The 22,826-nt window shown below is 36.2% G+C and overlaps 1 protein-coding gene across 1 annotated transcript; it reads right to left on the bottom strand.

Moving 5' to 3' along the window:
• Window positions 1-5,134: 5,134 nt before the first annotated feature.
• On the bottom strand, window positions 5,135-21,773 carry LOC129926946 (uncharacterized). Its single transcript, XM_056033702.1, has 4 exons — window positions 21,109-21,773; window positions 20,285-20,395; window positions 11,515-11,647; window positions 5,135-7,374 (listed from the first exon to the last, which is right to left on the bottom strand). Exons 2-4 carry the CDS (start codon window positions 20,368-20,370, stop codon window positions 6,559-6,561), a joined length of 1,035 nt encoding a protein of 344 aa, XP_055889677.1. The 5' UTR covers window positions 20,371-20,395; window positions 21,109-21,773; the 3' UTR covers window positions 5,135-6,558.
• Between the last annotated feature and the right edge of the window lie 1,053 nt (window positions 21,774-22,826).

Consider the following 22,826-nt stretch of genomic DNA (forward strand, 5'->3'; position numbering starts at 1 on the left):
TAGAGACATGACAAACACAAAGGGCATCTGCCTTGAGTACAGCATCTCCATATTAGCTCTCTCCTTGGGCGGAAATCGTTAGTCTCTTCATGTCAACATCCTGTTCTAGTTTGGTTACTAGTAATTACTAGAAGTTACTAGAAGTGCGCATCTCTGTACTAACCTGGATGGTGGTGCGCATGGCAAAGTCATAACAATATATAATGGATAATAGAGAGGAGAATAAACTAGAGGGTGCAGGTCACTAGAAAGCCTTTTGACCTTTACCTTATAATGGTCGCTATTCCCGCCAATTCAAGGTATTTGAAAGGCGAGAAAAATAAACGTGTTCATTATATTTCTAGCAAGTTTCGCTGCTTGATAAATCCCGATAATTCCTTGCTTCTATAGATCTACATTTTGCAGCTTTTTATTAAACTCCAGAATTTAGCTTTACTATAGATCTAAAAGAAATGTCGACTCTTTTTATTTTAAAACTTTTTACTAGATAGATCTAGAGTTAGAGTCTAGTGAAGTCTAGCCTATTAGTATTAGACTATTACTACTATTAGATCTATAGTCTATAATAATCTATATTTAATTATTTAAGTCTCTTAGTCTTAAGTAGAGTCTAACTCTTAGTAGGCCTAGTCTTAGTCTTAGATCTAGAAAATCTAGATGTAAATTTAAAATTATAAGTAAATAATATAGATCTATTAATTGGTTTAGAGATTATACAATATAAAATTAGAGTCTAGATATATCTAGATTACTTATTATACTTAAGACCTGAGATGCATAGATGATAGATCTATAATGAGTGACTATAATACTAATAATAGTCGTCACTATACTAGATCTAATACTAAATTAACTAAATCTAGACTAGATCTACATCTACTTCTATTATAATTATACTTATATCTACTATCTAGATTCTAGATCTATTAGATCTAGTATTATCTACTAGAGTATATAGACATAGATCTAAATACCCATATCTAGTTATAATCATAATTATAATAATCTAAAATCTCTAGATCAAGAGTTACTAAGATATCTACTAGACTCTATCTAGATTTTAGATCATCTAGTAGTAGTAGTAGTAGTAACTAGTATTTCTTAGATTATTTTTAGATCTAGGTCTAGTAGTAGCTAGATCTAATTCTAGATCCAGATTATATTTCTGATCATTTCGTTTGTAGAAGATATTAGATCCAGAATATTCTAGAACCTAGAGTCTAGAGTTAATTAGAGAGTCAACATGCAGTTTTATCATTACTTCTAAAGGTAACAATTACTTCTAATTTCTTTCTATAATAGTATCATTCTAGTGATTCTATTAAGATCTACATCTATCCCATAAAGACATTTAAATCTTTTTTCATGTGCACAAATAAATGTTTATTACATTTTGCTAAAGAGATTGGTTGTTGTTTATATTTTTCATGTTTGGCTGTTTTGTCCTTAAAAAGGTCAAAATAGTTAGTAAAAGTTTAACTAAAGTTTCTTAGTTTAGTTTAACTAATTTTTTTCAATTTGTGATTAACTAAAAGTTTAATTACTTTTTTTTAGTTCAAACTTAGTTTTAGTTTAACTAAAAAAATTTAGTTTAGTTCCCATCACTAACTAATTGTAACAAAAGTTTATACCTCCATCCCCTCCCCCTTTCAGGCGTTTCGTAATATCCAAACGTTCCGTTACTTCGAACTTTTTTTTTTGGTGAACAATGAGTTAATGAGTGAGTGAGTTAATGAGCTAGTGAATTAATGAGCTAGTGAGTTAATGAGTGGGGGAGTTAATGAGCTAATGAGTTAATGAGCTAGTGAGTTAATGAGATAGTGAGTTAATGAGCTAGTGAGTTAATGAGTGGGTGAGTTAATGAGCTAGTGAGTTAATAAGTGGGTGAGCTAATAAGCTAGTGAGTTAATGAGTGGGTGAGTTAATGAGCTAGTGAGTTAATGAGCTAAAGAATTAATGAGTGGGTGAGTTAATGAGCTAGTGAGTTAATGAGTGGGTAAGTTAATGAGTGGGTGAGTTAATGAGTGGGTGAGTTAATGAGCTAGTGAGTTAATGAGCTAGTGAGTTAATGAGCTAGTGAGTTAATGAGCTAATGAGTTAATGAGCTAGTGAGTTAATGAGCTAAAGAATTAATGAGTGGGTGAGTTAATGAGCTAGTGAGTTAATGAGTGGGTAAGTTAATAAGTGGGTGAGTAAATGAGTGGGTGAGTTAATGAGCTAGTAAGTTAATGAGCTAGTGAGTTAATGAGCTAGTGAGTTAATGAGCTAGTGAGTTAATGAGTGGGTGAGTTAATGAGCTAGTGAGTTAATGAGTGAATGAGCTAGTGAGTTAATGAGTGGGTGAGTTAATGAGTGGGTGAGTTAATAGGTTAGTGAGTTAATGAGTTGGTGAGTTAATGAGCTAGTGAGTTAATGAGTGGGTGAGTTAATGAGTGGGTGAGTCAATGAGCTAGTGAGTTAATGAGTGGGTGAGTTAATGAGTGGGTGAGTTAATGAGCTAATGAGTTAATGAGTGGGTGAGTTAATGAACTAGTGAGTAAATGAGCTAGTAAGTTAATGAGTGGGTGAGTTAATGAGCTAGTGAGTTAATGAGCTAGTGAGTTAATGAGTGGGTGAGTTAATGAGTGGGTGAAGTAATAAGCTAGTGAGTTAATGAGTGGGTGAGTTAATGAACTAGTGAGTTAATGAGCTAGTGAGTTAATGAGCTAGTGAGTTAATGAGCTAGTGAGTTAATGAGTGGGTGAGTTAATGAACTAGTAAGTAAATAAGTGGGTGAGTTAATGAGCTAGTGAGTTAATGAGTGGGTGAGTTAATAAGCTAGGGAGTTAATGAGTGGGTGAGTTAATGAGTGGGTGAGTTAATGAGCTAGTGAGTTAAAGAGCTAAAGAATTAATGAGTGGATGAATTAATGAGCTAGTGAGTTAATGAGTGGGTGAGTTAATGAGTGGGTGAGTTAATGAGCTAGTGAGTTAATGAGCTAGTGAGTTAATTAGCTAGTGATTTAATGAGTGGGTGAGTTAATGAGCTAGTGAGTTAATGAGTGGGTGAGTTAATGAGCTAGTGAGTTAATGAGCTAGTGAGTTAATGAGTGGGTGAGTTAATGAGCTAATGAGTTAATGAGTGGGTGAGTTAATGAGTGGGTTAGTTAATGAGTGGGTGAGTTAATGAGTGGGTGAGTTAATGAGCTAGTGAGTTAATGAGCTAGTGAGTTAATGAGTGGGTGCGTTAATGAGCTAGTGAGTTAATGAGCTAGTGAGTTAATGAGCTAGTGAGTTAATGAGTGGGTGAGTTAATGAGCTAGTAAGTTAATGAGTGGGTGAGTTAATGAGTGGGTGAGTTAATGAGCAAGTGAGTTAATGAGTGGGTGAGTTAATGAGCTAGCGAGTTAATGAGTGGATGAGTTAATGAGTGGATGAGTTAATGAGCAATTGAGTTAATGAGTGGGTGAGTTAATGAGCTAGTGAGTCAATGAGTTCCTGAGTTAATGCGTTGGTGAGTTAGTGAGTAAGATAGTTAGTGATTAAGTTAGTTAGTGAGTTAACACCATCTCGTTGATGTGATACCTTTCTTCTAAATCAGGGGTGGGCAACATTTTTGTATCGAGGGCCGCATTAACAGAATATATATATACAACTTATAAAAATAAGCTAGCTAACTGTATAATGTCTTTTAATTCATATTTATACTGTATTATACATTCGCTTTTCCTTTTTTCACACTTCAAATTGAGGAATTACCACAAGAGTTAGCAATTTCTGAAACCAATTAACGATTTTTTTTTTAATTTGCTATTGCCTTTTCATATCATAACATTTCACCACAAATGTACAGTTGTACTTAACGTGAAGTATTTAACTGTTTACACTCGTGCGTAATGTTCCTGAATTGTGGAACTAGTTTTCTAGTTGTTGTACTTGTGACTGCTGTCAAATTATAGTCATTCACCATCGACCTGTGATTACAGTTGTTGTTTTTTATCCACAAAAAAAAAATACTTGTTCACATATGGATGTGTACCAAAATAATGTTAAAGCTTAGCAACAACGTTTTTTTATATGTGGAAATAAAACTTCTGGCACCCATTAAGCTACCGCGGAAGTACTGACTTGAACTTCTCTTACAGGTCATAATTTGCATGGAGTTATGTTCTTTGGAACTGAATCAGTTTCTGCACTAAATGGTGAGCTGATGGTATTGAAGACTGGTTCCAGACGTCTTAAAATTTGCCTTTATAAATTCCATAATTAAGGAGTCCAAATAAATCTGGTACTATTAACCATTTCACTAGAAACATTTCTACCTTTCAACAAAGGAAAATGACAAAACCTGTTTTCACCTGCTGGCCTGGAGAAATTGAAAAGCCTTGTTAGAATAGATTTAACATGCATTACATAAGCAAGCAGCCTATTGCAATAGCTACCATGAAAATCATAAAATGTCTTCCACTCTTCATTAGACATATTAGTAGCAAGGTCACAGTCAATGTCCTTCAAAGAACATATCCACATTCCTTCCTTGTTCTATTCTTCTCACGACCTTGTCAACGCTAGGCCAGCTGATACATCGGAAAAAAGTTTGTTTCTAAACTGCCTGCGGTTAAGGCCCCCTAGCTCTGTTGCTTTTTATTTCACTTTTGGCGGTTAGCAATATCAGGAGAAATCACGCAACTTTGTGCAAACTTTTCAGTTTAGAGTTTATGGTTGGGATATTCTTAAAAAAGTTTGTTTAAGTCAAAGATCGAGCTCCATCAGTTGTTACACTTGCCATCTTGTTCCAAGCTACCCAACACTCAACACAGTTCTTTAAAGCATTGAATAAATACTGGCCTGAAATTCTGTCTTAGACTTTCTATAATGAGAGAGTTTCGATAATTTATAGAGGTATTTAGAATTAGTTTTAATAGATTAACAAATTTTTATGTATATTCTGTGGGCACACATGATTTCTGTAGGTATTCGCGGCCGCATAAAACACTTCGGCGGGCCGCATGTGGCCCGCGGTCCGTAATTTGCCCACCCCTGTTCTAAATCAATGTATTGAACAAGATTCCTGCTGTAAAATACCCTAGGGCCATGACCTGCTTTGATAGAAGTCACGTAATGAAACATGTTAAGTTAAAAAAGCAACACATTGCTTGGCTACACATTTATTTCCAAAAAAGCAGACGTTAACGAGAGAGCTAAAAATAGCTACATAAGTCAAGGGAGCTAAAATTAAACATAAACTATTTAGTTTTGATTATTCTGGAGTCCATTTGAAAGAGAGTAGGGTGAGTAGCAGAGAGATTGAAGCTCCTTTATTTAATGTGCTTCATTTCGTTACTACCTAATAGGGATCAATTATTGAAATGAATTTATTAAATTACTTTAGGATATATTGTCTATCTGTACTTGTAGTATTGTAATCAGTTTGTTTATGTTCTTATTACACCAGTTAATACAACTATTACACTCCACAATTTCTTGAGCGAACAGACATACCATGATTATTTTGGCTCACTGCTTGAAACAATAATCTCTTTCTGCTCTCTCTCTCTCTCTCTCTCTGTATTTGTATATGTCGGTACAAAACCTTTATGTTCATTTAAACCCAGATTTAAAGCACTACTAAAATAAATACAATAATTAAAAGGACAGTAGTAATATCGAACAGTGATAATAATATTTTAATAAATAAATTTACATATTGTCTCCATCACTGAAAAATCTTTGTTTGGCAAAATCATATTCAACCATCTGCATGGTTACATTGTTTACGCTGGGCTCTGCTAACATATCACCCAATGCTGTATCGTCTGCTTATTTCTTCTCCCAGCTTGGAATCTGACAACTGGTTGATCTGTCACAATCTGCATCCTGGAACTAACTTAGTGCTTTTTCGCTGTTAGGACATTTCAGTTAATGATTTCTGTCATAAAAATCTTTGTACACATCTGAGGTGTATCTTTATTCTTTTATTATTATTATTATTATTATTTTGACATCTTTTTTTCCCTTTTTATTTCATGCCAAGATCTACTTAAGGGACTTAAAATAATTAAGGTATTTATTGGTTATTTCCCTTGCTACATGAATTTTGCAAAGGTATGAAGTAAACATCTGTATTTCACGTTCATCTAATTCTAAACTATTCTATATCATCGTTTGCCTTGTCCAGTGCTGAGATGAGAGAATTATGGACTTGCTCGTGTTGTTCGAGGTAAATAAAAACTTCAGTGTTCAGTGTTGATATCATTGCAGTTGATCAAGTTATGTTTTATTTCCAATAGTTTGTTCGACTTCAGTTCATCAGTTCAAAGTCTGGGGTAAAAAAAAAAGCCCAACTCACTATAAATAGTCACACAAACTATAAGCATGTCTGACAGTTCTGGATAGCGAACGCTAAAAGCATGTGTCCGTGACTGTACGAAATAGGATAGTGAATTACATAAACTTTGCATTGAGCATGAAAATTTCGACATGATCGTATTAATAGATTGTCTTTAAAAGCTCAAATTTTGACGGACAATTCCCATATTGCCATATTGTGTTTCTTAAATGCCTGACATTATGACTGACTTTATGGAAATAAAATGCGTGGGTATTCCATTCTTTTAACAACTGTTTTTGTCTGACGAGTCTTGTTGAACCGCTCAAGGTCACGGAGAAAGTTGTGAACTTTGACCTGAAGCTCCATGTTCTGGTTCCTGAGCTCCAGAAGGTGAGACTTTCTCCTTCTCTCTCCCAGAATCTCCATGTTCCTTCGTCTGTTTTCAAATGTCATGATAATCTCATCGTCTCTTGGGGCGACCCTGCTCAAAATTTCCAGCTCTCTCCTTGACCTTGACCTTATCACCGCAGTCTTGGCGCGAGGAGGTAAAATATCGTTAGGGTCCACCTCTCTCGTGTATCCGACGTCAGCAGTGATGGGCCTCAAGCCGCTCATAGAGGAAGACGTCGGTTTGAGGTAACCTTTTGCGCTCTTGGCGCGCGGCGGCGGTTTCAATTCCGGGATGAAAACAGATTTATCGTCAGAGACGACAGTCACGTGATCAGCGACCTCTTCCGTTATCTCCGACTCGACGATCGGTGGAGTGAAGAATTTTTTGGGATGCGGTAAAGTCTCGAACCCCAGCACTGTCTTTGACCGCCGAACGTTAAACAAGTTTTTAGCGCTGTATTTCTCCCTCTCGGCCTCAATTCTTTGCTGAGATTTGTTCCCCTTGTGATCTTCACCGATACTTCCGTGGCGAATGACCCTAGTGTTGGCCAACAGGTCAGCAGATTCTCCCGGAGCACGACTGTTGACCGCTTCTTGTAACTTAGTGATGACCTCAACCTGTTTCCGGATTTCTTCCAACTGTTCTCCAGTCTCGGCCAGCTGACGCTTCTCGTCCTGTTGGACAAATCAAAAATAAAAAACAATTTAATACTAAAAATAAGAACACCCAATCCCAGTGTTACGATGTTATTTGGAGAGAGCTTTGTAGTGTCTTGTCTTCACAATCATATGACAAATGCTGATTTAAAACACTACCAAGATACAACGAGGCACTGAATATAATTTCTTGAGTTTAATACCTTTAAACTCTAGATTCAACAAGCTTCTACCTGACCCTACATCACGTTTATGCAGTTAAAGGTTATCCAGAAAGGTCTGCCTCACGCACATTCAATGGAGGCGCGGTGGCTGAGCGGTCAAGCGCTTGGCTTCCGAACCGGGGACCGGGGTTCGAATCCTGGTGAGGACTGGGATTTTTAATTTCGGGATCTTCGGGCGCCTCTGAGTCCACCCAGCTCTAGTGGGTACATTAGTTAGGGAAAAGTAAAGGCGGTTGGTCGTTGTGCTGGCCACATGACACCCTCGTTAACCGTAGGCCACAAAAACAGACGACCTTTACATCATCTGCCCCAGAGACCACAAGGTCTGAAAGGGGAACTTTATTCTACATTCAATGTGACCTAATAATACCAACAGTTAAAGTACTTTCAGACAACGTTCTTCTTCCCCTTTCGCAGTGAGGCGTGACTAGCCCGCTCTTTCTGTTCTGCTGAATTAAAGTGTGACACCCAAGTTATTGTAAATTTTCTTCTGTGGCCAATAGCTTTTTATAGATAGCGTTTCTCTTTTACGAGGTGCATAGTTTGAATGTCTTCCAAACGGAGGGGTCCCGGGTTCAATTCTGATCAAGAGTGGGATTTTTAATTTCGGGATCTTTAGAGCGCCCCTGGGTCCACCCAGCTCTATTGGGTACCTGACTTTAGCTTGGGGAAAAGTAAAGACGGTTGGTCGTTGTGTTGGCCACATGACACCCTCGTTAACCGAGGGTCACAGAAACAGACGACCTTTACATCATCTGCCCTATAGGGCGTAAGGTCTGAAAGGGTGTAAGGTCTCAAAGGGAAACGTAACTATTTTTTTAACTTCATCTTTTACACTGGGAGTAATCAAATAGCTAGCTATTTATAGCCATGTTTAAAAATATTGATACAATAGTAAATAGTCGAATACAATGTTACACGTAATATCGGACATTTAATTTAATTTAATTTAAATATACGAGTATAAAATCATACTATTGAGCATATAATTTTACGTGAAACTTGTAAAGTATTACAAAAGAATAAATCTATCTTTTTCTTACAATTTCTCTTATCAGCTTGCAAGCTCTTCATAGGTTCTGGGTGAGTGGATGGACATGTATCTCGAAAACGGCCTAAACGATTTCCATAGAAATTGGACAGCTTATGTTATGTATATCTTTTTTTTTTTTTTGGGGGGGGGGGGAACATTAGCTAATTGGTCACATAAGGAAAACTGGATTCACCGTTAATTTTTTCAAATCTTATAATCTTAAAACTAAATCTGATTTAGAGAGTAAATTCACTTCAATAATCCAATAGACGTCCAGGAACATTCTGCGCACCAACTTATTGAGAAATAAATCTAGACTCTAGACTACAGTCTTTTTACATTTCTAGGTCTCGATCTGTAACACCAAACTCAAATCTTCTATATCTATTTCCAGGGCCGGTCCTAACAATTGCGAGGCCCTATGCGAAACAGTTTGCGCAGGGCCCGTCTGGGTAGGGATAAGCAGAATGTCAAAATTAAGATTTTTTTATTAGAAAATACATTCGTATTTGCAATAAATTTTTATTAAATGAAAGCTGACAATGACGCTTATTTTATATCGCGTGTAGGATTGGCTCCCCAAAAGGACAATTTTGCTATTTTTCAGGATATTTTAATAATTTCAGGAGATTTCTTGACTTCTTTGATATATTTTGCAATTACAGGAGATTTCCAAGAGGTCCTGGAAAATAAGGAGGCCGCTGAAACCATGTTATATAAAAGTTATAATAGTTTCATTGAATAATTTACTCCTTGAATTAGCGCGTGGTCTATGAAAGTGCGGGGCCCACCGCATAGGTTGCAGTGGCTTAAGTCCGGCCCTGCCTATTTCTAATGAAATCCAGTATTCTAGACCAGACTACTGTCTTTTATAAAGTTTCCAAGTCTGGATCAATATATTCAAACTAGAATTTTAGATACTTATCTTTTATATAGCGAGATTTTCATACTTACAGCATGCTCAGTGCGATATGGTCCAATGTCTTTTGTGGACCAGTTTTTTTTTTTTTTTTTTTTTTTTTTGGGGGGGGGGGGGTGGAGGGGGAGAAGGTTTTCCGTGTTGCCAATAGGCTCTCAGTCAACACAACTCTGCTAGAGTCGGGATTCGAGCTCGAGCCCCCTTGTTAGGTGGTCAAGTCACACATCCCACTCTGATTTGTTTCGAGAAATAAGAAACGGAGTAAAAACAAAATGTTGTTTTTAAACTACCTCAAGTCAGAACTTCGTATAAACTTCAGAAACCTGGATCCAGGAATCTGGACAGCTGATCTCAATAACGCCTCTAACGATTTTCTAAGAAATTCGTTGGCCACACGTAGAAAACTCAAGTTTGACTGTTATAATTTTTCAGAGTAAAAAATAAATTTGGCTTGAGACTTATATCTAGGTCTAGAGCCAACATGGCGTAAATTTAAAGTTACATTAAAGTTTATAAGCGTTGCTTATATTTTTACGTAAATCTAATATATAGTATTATATCTAGATTCTAGATTTAGAAGTAGATCTAGACTAGATATTAAGAATTCTAAATCAGAACTCTACTTCTAGTGTTAGATCTAGATGTCCATATAATGACCATACCATTAAATAATGGCAAAAGTATACCTGGACGATAAATGCTTAAGATCTAGCAGCTGACGGTGTTACGTGTTCTATACCTGGACGATACATGCTTAAGATCTAGCAGCTGACGGTGTTACGTGTTCTATACCTGAATGGATCCAAACATTTTTTTTTACTGTTTTAAAATTATTTTATTATATTTGAAGTTGAATAATGGCGTGTGACATAAAGGGGAACTAACTAACATGGCGGTAAAGAAAAAGTTTTTTTTTTTAATGTTTTTCTTGTTAAATATTAAAAGCCAAGTAACATGCTCTTACAAAATGTCATCAGCTTCATAAAGGAGGAGTTGTCTTTTTTTTTTTAAAAAAAAAGTATTTTTAAAGTATAATAAATTTGTGCTATAAAACAATATTACACTTTCAATTAACCCGGTTTTAAATTAACACACAACAGTGCAGTGTAACAGTGAACTATAAATTACCTTTACTGCTGTAAAGATTTATCGTACAAGCCTGTCATTAGATCTGTTGAATATGTAGGAACTATGAATTACGACCCACTTTATGCCGTTCTTCAAACTACAACTAAATGTTCCTGTTATTACAGCGCAGGTCAGAAAACGTTGGAGCGCGTCCCAAAAAAATAATAAGCAAATAATAAGGAACATAACTTTATATTGTTGTTATAAATCTTTCCGTCGTCCTTCTCTTCTCTGATACCAAAAGTTCAGGCCCTTGAATTCATAGGAATGATAAGATGTGTTCTTTTTGTGGAAATTATAAATACAGGTTATTCCAAAAGTATGTGGACAGTATGTAGTCCTATTAGTATCACACACATACACACACATACACACACACACACATATATAGAGAGAGGCGGGATGATAGATAGATAGATAGATAGATAGATAGATAGATAGATAGATAGATAGATAGATAGATAGATACTCAAACCAAGATACTGACCTGTCTAGTTATTAAAGTAGGTGTCTCGGTATTTTAACACGATGATAACATACAAAGCAATGCAATAACACGAGAGTGGAAAGCTTACTTGAGTATCAACTAGGCTTGTATTTCTTAATGTCGGAATGCTTGTGAGTGTAAGTCAATCATTGCAACCCTATTTAAGAACTGGAGTAGCACGACATCACCAGCCATACTTTTCTATCACATCCATCCATTCCAGTGGCGCTACAACCCATGGGGTGCTCTGCTTCAACACATTCCTCCATTCAGATCTCCCCTGGGCTTTAACTCTTTAAGTACGAAACAACACGATATCACCAGCCATACTTAGCTATCTATTACAAACCAAATCAAACTATCTTACCCTGTTCAGGTTGTAGATATGTTCCACGAGACCCTCTTCCAAAATATCGTTCTCCTTGTAAATATTGCTGTGGTCCATCTTGACCATGGGCAGGTGGGCCTGGTCATCAGGTCCTTTGTTTCTAGACTTGAACCTTCAGTCGTTTCAAAGACAACAGGAGAGAAAAGACTTTCATTAGATCATGCCATTTATCCGACATACTTGACATCTAATGTCTGCCCATAATTGACATCTAAATGTGTAATGTCTGCCCATAATTGACATCTAAATGTGTATTGTCTGCCCACCTCAAGCTGACCTGTAAAAATGAAATGTCAACTAGCTTTGTGGCACGAGGAACGATAACTCAGCAGGTAAATGTTTTAAAAATACTTTCAGCTGTTTCAAGTTAACTATAAACCTCGAGTTGTGGCAACAGGAAGCTTTGTGGGTAGAGGCAGTTGCAGAGGGGACATACGTTTCCACCAGGCCTCTATACAATAATGTTTCGATTTTGTTCGCATCATTGATTGCAGAATCTATTAGCCGATGATTGATAAGAAAGTGATCGCTTTGAGTGCAGTCATTTGGGCTTCAAGTGTTTATTTTACAATAGAGTCCCAGTGACTAAGAAAGTCTGGGCGATGGTAGGGGCGGGCGAAGGGAGAAGGCACGGGGGGGGGGGAGTTCCATACAGTAAGAAAACAAAGGTGTGTCCTGATTGTGTATGTGTAGATATTCTTTATGTACTCAATAGGACATGTGTACATCCAAGTTCAACTGTGCAATCAGCTTATTGAAATCTGACAATTAACACAATGTCAAACACAAGATAAGTGGGGAAAGGGTGCAGGCGAAGATCACATATACAGTCCACAACTGCACACACACACGCACACACCCATTCAGGAAGGTAAAATGACTTCGGTCTATAAATGGCGTAACACTTCATTGATTAGAACATATTTCATTGAATGTAAATGACTTTGACACTTGCAACCAAAACAAATGTTTCGAAAGAGATGACAACTGTCTTAAGATTTCTTATAAAATCCTCTCACGAAATAAAACCCATTAAACCCGTGTCTATTATCATTAAACCGTGATCAGTTTCTGTGGACTATATCTTTTATTGAATTCATTTACATGCTATAAGGACCTCATCCAAATTAAATTATTTTAAAGTACTACGTGTACTACTAATCCTGGACAAAAACAACATTAACAACAAAATTATGTAAAAATTACATGATCGGTACATCATCACTATATTCTAACATATGAGGTAATGTATGGCCAAGTTGAGCGCATACACTTCATCTCAAACAGAGGCAGAACTAATAGTGAAATGAATATAGATATATTCGTTGTTTATTTCTTTAGTTCGTTCAATTCATTACATGAAAGCTTTTACATTAATTATTAGTAGGAAAGACGGGCAGACCCTGGAACTATACTACCAAGGGTAGACAAAAGATAAACGCGGACTGTTCATCGCACTGTGTTAGATGAGAAAGTAATCTGCATTTTAATGTAACGGTAGTTTCCCTTGAATCGACTTTCTTTTTTCTTTCATCTAGAAGATATCGATTTCTTAGATTTTGAACAAACTTGTATACTTAGTCCAAGAACTAGTTTAGAGAAAGTAAGAGAAAGAGAGAACGTTAGAAAGGAGGGAAGTGAAAGATGGTGAGAGAGAGAGAGAGAGAGAAATGGAAAATAAGGGGGAATTGAGAGACGAGAGAAGGTTCAATGGAATGTAGAGGAAAAAAAACGAGATAAGGAGAGAAACAGAGAACAAAAGAGAGAAATAGAGAATAAAAGAGAATAAAAAGAGAGAAATGGAAGATGAAAGTGAAAAATAAGAAACTGAATGCTTAATACACCATAAGAGAGAGAGAGAGATAGATACAAACCTTTTAGTCTCTTTGATAATACCTTAAAATAATAGTTCCAGGTCAAAATTGAGAGCAGCCATAAGACATACTCCTCACGTGTACAGAGTTGAGAGCAGCTATAACAAATAACTTTCACGGTTAAAGAGCAGCCATAAAACATTACCTTTCACGTGTATAGAGCAGCCATAAAACACCTTTCACGTGTAAAGATTGAGAGCAGCCATAAGGCATACCTTTAATATGTAAATAATTGAAAGCTGACATAAGATCTACCTTTCACGTGTGCAGGGCAGCCATAAGAAATACCTTTCATGTGTACAGAATTGAGAGCTGCCATAAGAAGTACCTTTCACGTGTGCAGGGCAGCCATACGATACCTTTCACGTCTACAGCATGCTTGACTTGACATAGGTCTCGGTTCCCAAAGTTATAATTTGAGCGTTAGACCGTTGATCTTTCTTCTCATATAACCGCCTGGTATAATAATACGCTATGTAAAAATCTAAATGTAGAGGTCTGGTGTGAAAGGTAAGTGACAGCTCAGTAGTATATCATGGAATCCATAGAAAATAGTGCAGAGTTCAACAATAGTCAAAGAAAAATTAAACTCGTAAGAATGACACAATAATACAACTGAGGGCTAAAAAAAAACCCATTATATACAATCTTAAGCTTATAGAGTCCGGAGCATTGAAATTAAATGGAATTAGACAAGGCTCTATATCCTATTGTTCCTTTTGGACGAATGTTATTATATACCAGTGGTCGGCAAACTCGTCAACCAAAAGAGTCAAATATTGAAAAATGAAAAAATTAAAGTTTATTCAAAGAGCCATTTTTTTTTTAAATTGTATTACTTTCAACGATCAAAACAAGACCTTGGCTTGAATATTCCTGGTCCATGGATGAATTCAACGGGCCGCCTCTGAGCTTGTTTGATAACACAAACTCTTTTTGTTACCTTGTTTAACTTAAGTTTTGCTTTAGTGGAGACACATTTTGTGGAAGCAATTATAATTTAAAGTAGACTCTCGAGTTTACCTTTGCTAATTATGTATTAGTTTAACTAACGGAACATTAAATGAAGCTATGAATCACACTGATATAAAGAAAATATTTATTTAAAAATTTAGCAAGTTATAAAGTATCAAATGTTTCCTTAAAAAAAAACACTAAAAATACTCTTTGTAATGTGAACAATGATCTTCCATTTCCTAGGAAAGTATAGTCAGGATTTATGTTTTTTAATGTTAGGCACGACTCCAGGTTTAAATCGATAAGCCGATTTCTTAATGGAATCTTCATTACTTTTATGCTTGAATATTATTGTTCGCATTAGTATATAGACCCAAATTAGGAATACTATTCCAGGTGTTACAAATTAAAACATACTAGTCGACCGGCGGCGTAGCATACGCCGCTATGTTGCAGGGCCGGCCTTAGGCCACTGCAACCTATGCCACCGCATTGGGCCCCGCACTTTCATAGGACTCGCACTTTCATGGGACCCGCGCTAATTCTAGGTGTATAAATTATTAAATTAAACCATATTATAACTTAAAACAGATTTCCCGCGCCCTCCTGTCGATTTACCAGGAGCTCCTGGAAATCTCCCGAAATTACAAAATATACGAAAAAGTCCTTAAAATATACGGAAATATAGAGACGAAAATTGTCATTTTGGGGCGTCATTCAATATGCTATTGAGCATGATCTATGTAGGAAACAGAATTATCATATAATGTATAACTTTGCTATACGCAAGGCTCGTAAAGTAATTCTGTACGTAGTAAAGAATGAATAAAATGCATAGGCGAATTTATTTTCTAATAGAAACTCTTAAATTTCACTTTTTATCCGCTTCCCTACCCAATCTTGGCCCCGCGAAATCCGTTTCGCATAGGGCCCCACAATGCTTAAGTCCGGCCCTGCTATTTAGTGACGGGTGAATATACATAGTAGATTACTTGTTCTCTTTCCATGACTTCTTGGTCACAATGGTTAAGTCCGGCGCTGCTATTTAGTGTTTGAAAATGTTTGTTTGTAAAATGTTTTACATGTTTCAGATGTTCCTTCAGAGTTGAAGATAGTTTAATTCTTAGTCCAAACCTCCCGCAGGACAAAGGGGGTGGGAGAGGGCAGGGTTTGACAGTCCAGCGCGCAGCCATCCGTAGCGACGTGTGAATACCTATTTGTTCTCCCCCCCCCTCCCTCTTATTTTTCGTGGGGTTACTATCCGCAAAAATCAGAGAGAGAATGATCTTTCCTTTACTTTTTGCTCGTCCAAACTGTTGAGGGAAGAAGAGAATGATATATAGAGATATTTCAAAACAGACCAATTGTGCACATTTTTTCTCCAACAGCTAAAAATCGGCATTACATCTCTAGATACTTTAAACTACTTAATACAATTTTTTGGGATAAAAATCCAGTTCTGTATTTCAAACTTGTAAATAGAAGTATTAAAGGATTTTACTTCATTTTCAAAAAGGTTCATGTCGCTAAGGATTTTGTCCACCTGCTGAGAAACATTTCCTTCACATTTAACATGTTTTTGTTTTTTTTTAAAATAGCGAATGTCAATGTTGTAATTATTTTCTCGACAATATTTCAATGAGTATGGAAAGTGTATTAGAGTTTCTTTTTCTATGTCTTTGGCAAAATGAGGCAATTTTTTTTCAACTAAAAAATAATTCTAACATCGAAATAAAAGTTTTTCCTTTTCCTTTAACTTACAATAAAGTTAATTTAGACGAGAAGTAACTGCCGCAATGAAATCACTTTTCTTGTTCCAAAGAGCATTCGTAAGTCCTGTATAGTGAACACTCTTCTCAAGAAGAAATGCTTTTATTTCAGTAAACACTGAAGCAAAATTGTTTTAACTTGAATTCGAACTGGACGGCTAAAGCCTCCGTGTATTTCACTGTACCACTAAGCCAGCTAAGTGCTTATGAAAATAGAAGCTTTTTTGATATCTAGGTAGTTTTTAATTTTTTTTTAGACGACGACCTAATTTTCTACACAGGCTTATCTCCCCTTATCAAGTACTGTTTCCATATAAAACGAAATTAGCTAGATCTAATTTTTCTAATTGATAGAATAATTGGTCATTTTTAGCGGCCCCCGAAAGGGGAAAAGACGCTATTAGTTTTGTGCGAAATGTCTGACCGTCTGTCCGTCCGTCCCGTTTAGATCTCGTAAACTAGAAAAGATATTGAAAATCCGACAGCACAATATTTTAGGCCTTTCAAAGTTCTGATGCAACGGCTACTTTTTTTTTTCTGAAAGCGAAAAATCTAATTTTTAAAATCAGTTATGCAAACAGTTTTTTTTAAGAGGAAAAGCTAATTAGTATGCATTATAATTTAGACCTAAATTAACACGAATAGTAATCTTGTAAATGTCATTTTCGTGCACTTTTTTTTTTATTGCGAAAATACTTTTTTTTTTTTTTTTTTGCTGAGCATTCGAATAAGAGATTGAGCCTTTTCAAAACAATTATATCAATTATAAGACTTCAGTTAGGCCAGGAGAGGCGCGGTAGCTGAGCGGTAAAGCGCTTGGCTTCCGAACCGGGGGCCCCGGGTTCGAATCCTGGTGAAGACTGGGATTTTCAACTTCGGAATCCTTAGGCGCCTCTGAGTCCACCCAGTTCCAATGGGTACCTGATATTAGTGGGGAAAAGTAAAGGCGGTTGGTCGTTGTGCTGGCTACATGACAACCTCGTTAATCGTAGGACACAAAAACAGATGAACTTTACATCATCTGCCCTATAGACCACAAGGGTAGTGTAATGTAGTCTATTTAGCGATTTCTTTCTTCTCTTTCTAGTCAAGTAAGAGAAAAAAAAGGTATCCATCTTAAACCTTGCAATCTATAAGGCAGATGTTTCTTTGACCAAAGGTTAACGAGCAGGATGTCATGTGACCAGCACAACGACCAACCTCCTTTACTTTCCCCAACCAAAGCCAGGTACCCATTAGAATTGGGTGGACTCAAGGGCGCCCTAAAAATCCCGAAATTTAAAATCCCAGTATTCACAGAGATTCGAACCCAGGACCCAGGGTTCTTAACCACTAGCCCCCTTCTTCTATTTCTGGTGAAAATATTTGATTTCAGAAACAAAAAAACAATATTTGTGTTTATGGCGAAACGAAACAAAACGAAACATCAACATGTATGGAACGATGTATTTTAGACTAAATCTATTTCAGTATAGACTGCCAGGTAGTTGGCTCATTGATTTTCCTGTCAACCTGACGCGCTAAGTCGAAAGAGAAAGTGCACATTAGATTTGGCATTTCATTTCAAACATGGAGATGACACTGTGATAAAAAAAATGTCACACAGTGTGTTAAAGAACTTCAGTAGCTGTGTGAATTCTTCTCGTTTGATAAATTGAACTATGTAAAAATAAATTGTGCCGGTAGAATTCAATAATTTCAATGATTCTATTCTCTATTAGTATTTTCTCAGGCCACTCCCGTGAAACAGAAAATTATAAACTACGTACAAATGCTCCTTCTTACCTAGTGCTATTAGAGACTGGAATAGGTTGCCTGAATCAGCCAGGAAAACCAACGACTTAAAAGAGTTTAGGTCACTTATTAACATGCATGACTAGATTAACTCATGAAATGCGTAGGACGTAATTATCTTCTCTTTTGAAGAAACGTCTGTAATCTATAAGATAAGATATTGGTCTTGATATGTTTTTATTGATTGGATTGAGGTGCAGGGTTAAATTTGAATCTATTTTCAATCTAGTGATGATCACTCTTGTTTGTTAGAAAACTATGTGACTGACAAACATGAAATCGCCATTAAATTTATTTACCCTTAACATTTAGTTCTTGCAGAGAAAAAACAAAAGTAAAGATATGTTCTCTATTGCGGGACGTGGCTTATCAGCCTGTACACCGGATGCACTAAAGAGTTACTTCCGATGTTCATGAAGATCTCTAAACTTTTTTTAAAAACATTTCTTGATGCGATAGTCGAACTTTTTACAAAAATTTTATTATTTTGTTTTTGTCCTTTTTTTTTTATAACCAAAAGACAGTAGCAGTCAGACATGTAAGATTTTATTTTCTGTTCATTTTTCCTATTTATTATCCGTTCGGAGAGGTCATAGGGTGTAGAGTTGTATTTTACCCCGTTAAGTTTTTCTACTTGTTACAAAAAAAAAGAAAGGTGTTCGATTTATTTATTTTAAAGAGTTCAATAGTTTTCAGTCGAATAAATGAAAAGATGAAGGGGGGGGGGGTAGGTGGGAGCAGGTCAGCAAGTATCAATGTCATCAGCAAAAATCCAAATTCTAATTAAAAACAAATTAAAATGTGTAAAATTTAGCCTGAGTTTTTTTTTGACATGACAAATTGACAGATTTACCGCTGTGCTTGGTCTTATGAATAGGTTCGTCTAGTCGTGTTTCCCTCTGAACTGAAGTGATCCAAGAGCTATGAGTAGCAATGCTTTTATTGGACGTTTTATTCCGCTCATATTAAATAAATATTTTCCTGAACCCGAAATCTGTGAATGTGTCTAGGACTCAAGATCGAGATCAATTGGAGAATAACTAAAATCATATTTGCTCTAATAACTTTTGACAGGCGGACAAGGTGACATCAAACAAAGAAACGCCTATGTAGGCCTAATATGTTCATTTCTATTTTAGTATTTAATAACATATATCAGAATAATTTATTTGTGAACAAAACAGGGTTGAAACCAATATTATTTACATATAAAATTAATCATAAACCATAAGAGTTAAGTGACAAACGGACTGGCTACTTGGGTCATCGGGCAAATGACAATAAGTACCATAAATGTGATTGGCATTCCTTTACCTGTCATAAAAGATCTTTACAGACTTAACTGTGTAATACTAATGAAATACTCTCGTAATAAAGGAATCATCTAGATCTATAAACATATATCATGCTACAGGTGATTTACAATCCTCTATATACACTAAGCGATTTTAACAAACAACATATGGTTTATTTGTATAGCTCTGTAGAAGTTGCAGTCGTTTAAACAAACTCGGGTGAATGTATAACGAGACACTGAGTTTATAAACTAGTCATGAATGTCCTGTTATAAAGGGGTATTATTGTATACAGTCATCTATAGATTCACTCTGACCAAAAATGACTCAAATATAGCGTGTCCTGTCAAATGTGAATTATATTGGTTCATCGCAAGATCTCAGGATTTCCCCGTTACGAATTTTACGCCGCTAGGGCTAGAGAAACGAGTGGAGGTGAACAGAACGATAACTCTTGTAAGTGATGGAGATGAGAGCGAAGAGAGTTGTCTTGTAATAACTGTTCAAATGGTTGTTACTGAATTTAAGAAGTACAATTTTTGACTCACGTAACTTGTGAAATTGTTTGGCACTTTGAAACGTTTAAAGAGTAGACTAAAAAACATTTTGATAATGGTACAATGACAAGGTTTCATATTTAAGGCTTTTGATAAAGTTTGTGTTTAAAGAACCTTTTTATTCTTAATAAGTTAATGTATTGCAAAAACGTTCACATTGCTCCTGTAATAAAGTATTCTATTCAAGCTAATTGTGCTGCAATCGTACAATTGTTTGTACAAATAGCCATTTCTCAGAATGACCTCTATTTGTAGCATGCTTATTACATTTTATTTGACCGAGGGGGGGGGGCGGATGTTTTCACTACAGTCTGAGAGAGATTCAGTCCTATAGACATTTCAAGGCCCACATCGATATTTAGTCCTATAGACATTTCAAGGCCCACATCGATATTCAAAATCATGGCTGTCTGGTTAATAGTCAAGTGTTTTTGTCTTGTTATTTGTTTACCAATTGTCCACTACATCATGTCTAGGCTATATTAGCTATAGACTTGACTTACTTTGGGACTCTTGGAGTGATGGCATTTAAATTGACAATTTTATTCGACACAGCCTGGTCTAGCGGGATGTCATATTGGTCCTCCATTCTGGACTTGTTTCTGATTCAAAACCTGACAGTTCAAGACAAAAAGAAAACAAGAATTCATGTATTAGATTGTTGAAGTGTAACATAGTAGTTTTAAAATCTAACTAAATGTGTTTTTTTTTTAGTATTTTATGAGCTGTTCTGATAGTCTCCCTTTATTTCTCGGTTGTTTTATATTTCCTTTTCTCTCTTTTCTATTAAATCTCCTTCTTTTTTTTATTCTCTCCTGTTTCCCTATACCTAACTCTTTCCTAGATTAGAGTATGGATCCGGTGGCCTGAATTATCCAGGAAAACCAACGACTTAGCAGAGTTGACGTCTCTAATTCACAAGCACGACTAGATGACCTAGATTAACACAGATACATGTAGGACGTAGTGATCTTCTTTTTTGAAGGAACGTCTGTGATTTATAAGACGGAATCTCAGACATTGCAGAGTAGGGCAAGCATTGTTATTAAAGTCTCAGTGATATTGTACATCACTGTGAGGTTGTATTGTATTCATTTAAATATATGTTACCCAGCATGCCAATAGAGGAAGTAGACTAAAGTGGAAATAGACTGATCTCTTTAACGTAGGAGAGAACTATTAGTTTTTTAAGATTGAGTTTATTCAATACTTTCTCAATAACGCAAATAAACGCTCAAAACTTGTCCTCATGTATTCTTGTAGGCCTAGTAGCACCATTGTGCACAATGAGATTCTGTCAACAAAACACAAACCAACAGAAGCCTACCTTGTGTTGATGTCTAGCTCTCAGTTTCTCGGAGTAGTGTCTTGTTTTTCAGCTTTGCTTCACAGAGGAGCTTTATTCCACACATGAACTGAATTACTTTCATTATTTAAACTAGTTTAAACGATGGACATTCCAATCAAATCTGAACTCCCTTTTAGCAGAATGTGAACTGCATGATATAAACTTCTATTCCTGCTACTTTAATCAAAATTCTCTTTCTGTAATTTTATCCATTCCATTGAAATCAATGAAAACTGATATTTTCTCAAAATCTACAAATTCTGTCATGGTGCTTGCAGAGTGAGAAAATACTTTACAGGCAATATTAAATACATTTTAATCCCTTCGTATTTTCAGGATATACGTCCATTATATCCATAAACATTAAAAAGTCATATTTACAGCGCTAAACCTTTTTGGTCGTCGGTGTCAAGAGATTACCGCCCTTTAGTTTACGATACTTTCAAATGTATACAAATGTCAGTGTTAAATCAGGGGCGGTAATCGACGAGCGCTTTATTGATCTCACTTTCGCAAGGAGTTGTCCTTTCGCTAACATTTTTTTGCGTGTAAGCTATATAGTACAGGGGAGTATTTTCTTGTTGACTTTAAAACTTATAAAACTGTTTTGAAAGCCGAGTCAATAGAGAATAGATAGATGGTGTTTACCAATGAAAGCGAGTGCACTAGTTAAGAATGTCAAAGGTGATACTCTGCATGGGTAAGGAGTGTTGCGGAGCCTAGCGTCGACACTTGACCCTGTTTCATAAGATGTAGTAGGCCTAATTATAGTAGCGACGCAGAAATGCTTATGTTCTATGAATAGCTACCGGAACTAGAATGATTTGCATCCAAATGACTGTCACAGAACAAAATTTAATCGGGCGTTTGCAATGGTGGTTATGAGAGCGCCAAACCAAGTGTCTTTGACAACTCGAGCTAGATCTAGAACTTTCAGCTCTATATAGGATTATGTTATTTAGTTCATGATTAAGTGTTTTTTTAAATTAATGGATTAAAGAGATTCATTATTTTCTTTGAGATCTTGTCGTCTGCAAATTTTTCTCAATAAAATATTTACTTTCAAATCTTTTTAAACTCTAATCTCTAAAAGATATGTATTGACGTCATTCGAAGTATAGAGGGGTCGCTCTTATCTATTTATGGCAATTAATTTTAAAAAAAGGTTTGCGAAAGAGTGGGGTGGGGATTCAACTGGCCTTGAACTTGATGTCAAGATGGTTAGCAGACAACTTTGGAAGCTAGCTGACGTGAAGTGTGTGCATCAGATGATCAACACGATTATGTTCACTAAGCACCAGACTAGGCAACAACAAAATGGCTGAAACGGTCAAAGAAACAACAGAGATTGTAATTCAATTTCCACGGACTGACTTTTTGAAGGGTTCCTAATAAATAACACACTTGGCTTCCTTGTCCAACCACTAAAGAGGCCAGAGAGTGTAGGGTATCAATTATCTGCCCAACCATTGAACAGAATGTAGGGTATCAATTAAATGAAGACTTGTGACTTATCGTATCGCAGGCTCGACACCCAACACTTTCCCTACTTCTCAAGTTTATCTAGTTAAAGTACCATTCTGGGCTACCCGCTTTGGCTTCGGTCGTACGCAACTGTCAACAGACAGATAATAATGATTCGGGGGAAGGGAGAGTGTTTGTTGGTAATAAAGGCATGCTATTAGAAACTTGTCTTA

This window comes from Biomphalaria glabrata, chromosome 6 (genome assembly GCF_947242115.1).
Source record: "Biomphalaria glabrata chromosome 6, xgBioGlab47.1, whole genome shotgun sequence".
Classification (NCBI taxonomy): domain Eukaryota; kingdom Metazoa; phylum Mollusca; class Gastropoda; family Planorbidae; genus Biomphalaria; species Biomphalaria glabrata.

Excerpts from the sequence above, each read along its gene's own strand:
- LOC129926946 (XM_056033702.1), bottom strand. The coding sequence starts at position 20,370 with ATGGAGGACCAATATGACATCCCGCTAGACCAGGCTGTGTCGAATAAA. Across the intron at positions 11,648-20,284 it reads ATCACTCCAAGAGTCCCAAA|GTTCAAGTCTAGAAACAAAG; the intron begins GTAAGTCAAGTC and ends AAACGACTGAAG. Across the intron at positions 7,375-11,514 it reads ATATCTACAACCTGAACAGG|GACGAGAAGCGTCAGCTGGC; the intron begins GTAAGATAGTTT and ends TTTGTCCAACAG.